Source organism: Macaca mulatta, chromosome 7 (genome assembly GCF_049350105.2).
Source record: "Macaca mulatta isolate MMU2019108-1 chromosome 7, T2T-MMU8v2.0, whole genome shotgun sequence".
In the NCBI taxonomy this organism is placed as follows: Eukaryota; Metazoa; Chordata; class Mammalia; order Primates; family Cercopithecidae; genus Macaca; species Macaca mulatta.
Genome location: NC_133412.1, coordinates 17226757 through 17233864, shown reverse-complemented (window position 1 = coordinate 17233864; position 7108 = coordinate 17226757). Strand labels below are relative to the sequence as shown.

At 45.9% G+C, this 7108-nt stretch overlaps 1 protein-coding gene across 1 annotated transcript in view; it reads left to right on the top strand.

Moving 5' to 3' along the window:
- Nucleotides 1-408: 408 nt before the first annotated feature.
- Nucleotides 409-7108, top strand: part of GPR176 (G protein-coupled receptor 176) — a 120786-nt gene continuing 114086 nt past the window's right edge. The window contains 1 exon segment of the mRNA NM_001266154.1: nucleotides 409-1174. Coding sequence (NP_001253083.1) covers nucleotides 1003-1174 — 172 coding nt within the window. The 5' untranslated portion in view covers nucleotides 409-1002.

Sequence of the window (7108 nt, the reverse complement as noted above, 5' to 3'; positions counted from 1 at the left end):
CTCCCCGCGGCAGCCTGGGCGCGAGAGGCGAGGCCGCGAGTGCCACGTGACCATCCTCGCCAGCCGCGCGTCCCCGGCTGCCCCAGGCGCGCACCAAGAGTCTAGCAGCCGCGCAGACGGTGCCACTGCCCCGCTGGGGGCGTCCTCCCTCTTCCCCGCCTGGCTGTCAAGCTCTGTTCTAGCGGCCGAGGGCCCGAAGGGGGATAGGAAAGGGGGCGCCCAGCCATGCAGAGGCAAAAAGGCGCTGCGGAACGGGGTCCCCGCTGCCGGTGCTGAGGCAGGAGGTCGGAGCCCCCAGTGAGGGGCTGGGAAGCAGGACCCAGCACGGGCGTCTTGTCGGGAGGCTGGGCGCGCAGGGCCAGGCTGCTGTGGGCACTCAGGGCTTTCCGCCCAAGCCATGGGCGCTGTCGGGCACTCGGGGGTCCCCTCGTGGCTCCGGCCACTCGGCGTGGGCATTTCGTTGGCTTCACATCGCCATCCAGCTTCGAAGCCAGCAGGACTGAAAAATAGCTTCGGCCAAACGTTCTCCTCCCGCTGAGGAGAGGGGCCCAGTGCGTCAGCCCGAGGGGACTGGAGAGGGATGCCCTAGCCCTCGGGGGGCGGAGGACCCGCGGTTGAAGGAGGCAGCGGGAGCGGAGAGCGCCCTCCTTGAGCATCGAATGCCTCCTTCTGTGTTTCCATTCCTGCCGAGTGGGCTGGGCCACGCTGACCACCCTGGAGGAGGGACGGACGACGCTCGGCGGGCTCTGACCGTGCTGCCTTCATGTGGCTGCTGACGGGGATCCAGGAGGGAGTGGGCATGGGGCGCAGCCGCTCCTCCCTCCCTCCCCGCCTCCTGGGCGCCGGGGTTGGCGATGTGGAGACGTGAGGGGACCCGTCGGCTGCCCCGGCTCCTCCAGGACTCCACCAGGCGCCCGCGCGTCCCTCCTCACCCGGAGGAGGAGAGGCTCCGCGCGGGGCTCCGAGGCGGGCGGCGCGCGGAGCCGGAGTCTCAGCCTCGCCATGGGACATAACGGGAGCTGGATCTCTCCAAACGCCAGCGAGCCGCACAACGCGTCCGGCGCCGAGGCTGCTGGCGTGAACCGCAGCGCGCTCGGGAAGTTCGGCGAGGCGCAGCTGTACCGCCAGTTCACCACCACCGTGCAGGTCGTCATCTTCATAGGCTCGCTGCTCGGTAAGCCTCCCGCGGGGTGCCTCCGGCCCGGGCCTCCCCGAGGGTACAGGCTCGGAGAGCCGGGAGCAGGGCCGCCCAGCCACCGTGGGTTTCGGGTGCCTGGCAAAGTGCAGAGTTGGAGGAGGCTTAAGGATCCCGGGTAGCTGCAGTGTAGTTAAGCGGGGACGGTGGACTCCAGCCTCCACGCGGGAGCAGAAGAGTTCCAACAGGGCTTCCTCGTGGCCCGAGGATGGAGCGGGATCCAGGCGGGGGTCCCCCTCCTCAGATGGCCCTCGCGGAACGCTCCTGGGTGCCCGGCTGGCTTCAGCTCTTGTTTACAAATAGCGAGGAATAAAGATCCTGTGGGAATTTGTTACTGATGATTGAAAGGAGTGTTACCCATTCTGTTAAAGATGTTTTGCCATCCCATCTTTCCATATATATATCGAAATAATAATATATACGATTATTTTGATAGACCCTTATTCTGTGCATGTTTTACGGCGTGCTTCTTCAGAACACCGACCTGCTGGTAAACAACCCTGTGAAGTTAAGCTGTATGTCGCCTGTAGATGATTTTAAAACAACAAAATAAAACCCACTCTACTTCCCCATCTATGTGTTAAGGTACAGAATAAAGGTAGGATAAAATACACACACACACATCCCAGATTTAGGTATAGTCGTTCAGGGAAGAAAAGATCAACGAATTGAAATGAGTGAGTAGTAACATATTAGCCTCCTAGCGTGAGAACTACCTGTACTTCTCACTACTCTTAAATGACAATAGTCTTTATCGCTCCTCTTCAAACATTAAATGATGCAAGCAATATTCATTTCTATTGAGGTCTTCTGAACATATTGCATACCACTTGGATATATGTGGCTTCCTTTCCCGTGTCCCCAATGTGGCGTTTATAAGGATGTGATGTTATTGGCAAGAACAGTCGTAAAGTTTCAAAGTAGGAATAGGTTACTTTTTGCAGACACTTGTGAATTTCTATGGAAACCAAGATAACTGACATTTAATAGACTATTTTTAGAAGAATTTCAAATGTTTGGAATTTCCCTTCATACTTTCTATTATTGTCATCATTCCATTCTACTCTATCATAGTATTTCTCTTCCATTTGTTTGTCACGAGGATATTTTCAGGAGTAGATATTAGTATTGCTATATCTAGGGGTGTGTGTGTGTTTTAAGATGTGCTTTTGTGACTGGGATGTTAAATGCACATTAGCAAAGCAAAAGCCTATGTTCAAAACACTTTCAGTATTCATGATGCATTGTAGGTTTTTGGGAGTTAAATTCTGAGTATTGTCACACTTAAAGTGTGGGTTATTGGAGAGGTAGTAGAAGTTACTGTATTTTTATTTCTGCAGGTTTCCCCCCAATATACATATACATACATACATCCATACATACATACATATGTTTTTTTCTATCCCCACGGATAACTTTAACTCTGAAGAAAGATGGTGTTGGGAGGAGAAATTCTGAGAAATTTTCTCATGGTTTGAGTCTAAAAATTTGAGTACTATTGAAATAGAAGACAGGACATGTATGTAAAAGACATAGCAAATAGTGAATATTTAATGAATGCTACTTCTGTTACTCATGCCCTTTCCGTTATTGTAGGTTGCATTCGATTCAGGAATTTCTAGATAAATCTGCCCTTATTTCAGCTTTTGTCCACATAGCACTTGTGAGTGACATGCAAAACCTTCTTTAGTAGATGTCTCCAAAGGACAACCTGATTTCCTCTTGATCTTTGGTGCCTGATAAGCTAAGGAGTCTTTTTTTTTTTTTTTTTAAGACAGAGTTTCACTCTTGTTGCCCAGGCTGGAGTGCAATGGCACGATCTTGGCTCACTTGGCCTCTGCCTCCTGGGTTCAAGCGATTCTCCTGCCTCAGCCCCCCCGAGTAGCTGGGATTACAGGCACCCACCACCACGTCTGGCCAATTTTTGTATTTTTGGTAGAGACGGGGTTTCACCATGTTGGCCAGGCTGATCTTGAACTCCTGACCTTGTGATCACCTGCCTTGGCCTCCCAAAGTGCTGGGATTACAGGCTGAGCCACCGCGCCCAGCTGGGAGTCTTCTGTTACCCCTTCAACATTACATGGACTCTCCTAAAAGAGAATTAAATTTGCTCGTTTTTATATGCAGAAAAAACCCCATAAATCTGGACAGTATGTCTGGTTTCCTTAAAAGTTTAGCTGGGCTGGGCGTGGTGGCTCATACCTGTAGTCGAAACACTTTGGGAGGCCGAGGCTGGTGGATCACTTGAGATCAGGAGTTTGAGACCAGCCTGGCCAACATGATGAAATCCCAACTCTATTAAAAATACAAAGATTAGCCGCGTGTGGTGGCATGCACCTGTAATCCCAGCCGCTCAGGAAGCTGAGGCAGGAGAATCGCTAGAACCCAGGAGATGGAGGTTGCAGTGAGTCGAGATTTTGCCACTGTACTCCAGCCTGGGCAACAGAGTGAGACTCCATCTCCAAAAGGAAAAAAAAAGTTCAGCTGAATCACAACATTATGATATACTATATACTTGTTACTTATTTATTTTATTTTATTTTATTTTTTGAGACGGAGTTTCGCTCTTGTTGCCCTGGCTGGAGTGCAATGGCAGAATCTCAGCTCGGCTCACTGCATCCTCTGCCTCCTGGCTTCAAGTGATTCTCCTGCCTCAGCCTCCCGAGTAGCTGGGATTACAGGTGCCTGCCACCACGCCTGGCTAAGTTTTTGTATTTTTAGTAGAGATGGGGTTTCACCATGTTGGTCAGGCTGGTCTCCAGCTCCTGAGCTCAGTTGATCCACCCGCGTCAGCCTCCCAAAGTGCTGGGATTACAGGCGTGAGCCACGGCGCCCTGCCTACTTAGTGGTATTCTTGATTCATTGTTCTCTAAGGACTTGTCCCATTCAAGTGCATCTGTGTACATTAGAATTCTGATAATGTCTGTTGAGGCTCAGAGCTTAAGTTTCAAAGCCATGTGCAGTCAGATGCAAGGCAAGTAAACTTGGGAAGCACATTTCATAAAGCCTCCAAATAGAGAAAAATCATAGATTAGGAATAAAAGAAAAGGAATCTGTATGATTGAAAAGTAAATTGTGGGAGGATGGAATAGTACCTGGATAAATAACTGATTTAAGTAACTTACTTTAGTTTACTTATTTCTTCTGCTCCCAAACATAGACAAATTAGTTTTTTTTCCCTCTTTAAACAAATTTAAATATACTTATATTCTCTAAATAGACTTCTTTTTATTGAGATTTCCAGAGGCCCATTTTTTTTTTTTAAATTTATTTATTATTATTATACTTTAAGTTGTAGGGTACATGTGCATAACATGCAGGTTTGTTACATATGTATACTTGTGCCATGTTGGTGTGCTGCACCCATCAACTCGTCATTTACATCAGGTATAACTCCCAATGCAATCCCTCCCCCCTCCCCACTCCCCATGATAGGCCCCGGTGTGTGATGTTCCCCTTCCTGAGTCCAAGTGATCTCATCGTTCAGTTCCCACCTATGAGTGAGAACATGCGGTGTTTGGTTTTCTGTTCTTGTGATAGTTTGCTAAGAATGATGGTTTCCAGCTGCATCCATGTCCCTACAAAGGACACAAACTCATCTTTTTTGATGGCTGCATAGTATTCCATGGTGTATATGTGCCACATTTTCTTAATCCAATCTGTCACTGATGGACATTTGGGTTGATTCCAAGTCTTTGCTATTGTGAATAGTGCTGCAATAAACATACGTGTGCATGTGTCTTTATAGCAGCATAATTTATAATCCTTTGGGTATATACCCAGTAATGGGATGGCTGGGTCGTATGGTACATCTAGTTCTAGATCCTTGAGGAATCGCCATACTGTTTTCCATAATGGTTGAACTAGTTTACAATCCCACCAACAGTGTAAAAGTGTTCCTATTTCTCCACATCCTCTCCAGCACCTGTTGTTTCCTGACTTTTTAATGATCGCCATTCTAACTGGTGTGAGATGGTATCTCATTGTGGTTTTGATTTGCATTTCTCTGATGGCCAGTGATGATGAGCATTTTTTCATGTGTCTGTTGGCTGTATGAATGTCTTCTTTTGAGAAATGTCTGTTCATATCCTTTGCCCACTTTTTGATGGGGTTGTTTGTTTTTTTCTTGTAAATTTGTTTGAGTTCTTTGTAGGTTCTGGATATTAGCCCTTTGTCAGATGAGTAGATTGCAAAAATTTTCTCCCATTCTGTAGGTTGCCTGTTCACTCTGATGGTAGTTTCTTTTGCTGTGCAGAAGCTCTTAGTTTAATGAGATCCCATTTGTCAATTTTGGCTTTTGCTGCCGTTGCTTTTGGTGTTTTAGACATGAAGTCTTTGCCCATGCCTATGTCCTGAATGGTACTACCTAGGTTTTCCTCTAGGATTTTTATGGTATTAGGTCTAACATTTAAGTCTCTAATCCATCTTGAATTAATTTTCGTATAAGGAGTAAGGAAAGGATCCAGTTTCAGCTTTCTACTTATGGCTAGCCAATTTTCCCAGCACCATTTATTAAATAGGGAATCCTTTCCCCATTTCTTGTTTCTCTCAGGTTTGTCAAAGATCAAATGGCTGTAGATGTGTGGTATTATTTCTGAGGACTCTGTTCTGTTCCATTGGTCTATATCTCTGTTTTGGTACCAGTACCATGCTGTTTTGGTTACTGTAGCCTTGTAGTATAGTTTGAAGTCAGGTAGCGTGATGCCTCCAGCTTTGTTCTTTTGACTTAGGATTGTCTTGGAGATGCGGGCTCTTTTTTGGTTCCATATAAACTTTAAAGCAGTTTTTTCCAATTCTGTGAAGAAACTCATTGGTAGCTTGATGGGGATGGCATTGAATCTATAAATTACCTTGGGCAGTATGGCCATTTTCACGATATTGATTCTTCCTATCCATGAGCATGGTATGTTCTTCCATTTGTTTGTGTCAGAGGCCCATTATTATGTGAAAATAATTCACTTGTACTACTGGTGTCTTGTACCTCTTTTTGAAAACTATTTTAGTGTCTTGTATTAGGAAAAATCCCTAAGAACTTGGAATAATTGTAATATTCCAACCGGAAGATACATTATTTGCTGTGTTGAAAATGAACGCAAGACTTGTACATAATATTATTCAAATAATATGTATTTTGGGGGTTTGCATAAACTAGTGTTTCTCAGCCTTCTTTATACAACATCTTGGCATATCTTTAGGGTATGTTGTAGATACTGAAATAGAGTAAAATAATTTAGATTCCTCTTCAGTGGCACCAATCACTTTTAGTAGTCAAAAGTGTGAAATCAAAGACTCCAAAAGATCTGGAATCACCGTTTCCAATTTAACTGGAAATTGGAAGACAGGAACTTCCAACTGGAAGTTGCCTGTCATCTGTGCCAATCATTATCGGAGGTATAAGAGATTTTTATAAATGAATTTGCTTTTATTTAAAGAAAATTAACATGGTGGGTAATAACCCACAAGTATGTATCCTACATTGCAATTTATTTTTTACTTTTTTTTTTTTTTTTGAGACGGCATCTCGCTCTGTTGCCCAGGCTGGAGTGCAGTGGCACAATCTTGACTCACTGCAACCTCTGCCTCCTGGGTTCAAGCAATTCTCCCTGCCTCAGCCTCACAAGTAGCTGGGATTACAGGTGCCTGCCACAATGCTCAGCTAATTTTTTTTGTGTTTTTAGTAGAGATGGGGTTTCACCAAGTTGGCCAGGCTGGTCTTGAACTCCTGACCTCAGGTGATCCATCTGCCTCACCCTCCCAAAGTTCTGGGATTACAGGAGTGAGCCACTGTGTCGGGCTGATTTTTAACATTTTTAAAATAGAGAAATCAGCTTCCCTTTGTCTGGCTAGACTGCCAAATGTATGGTTCTTATTCTTAAGCTATATTCCCTTTCCTTTATAGACTGAATGTTTATA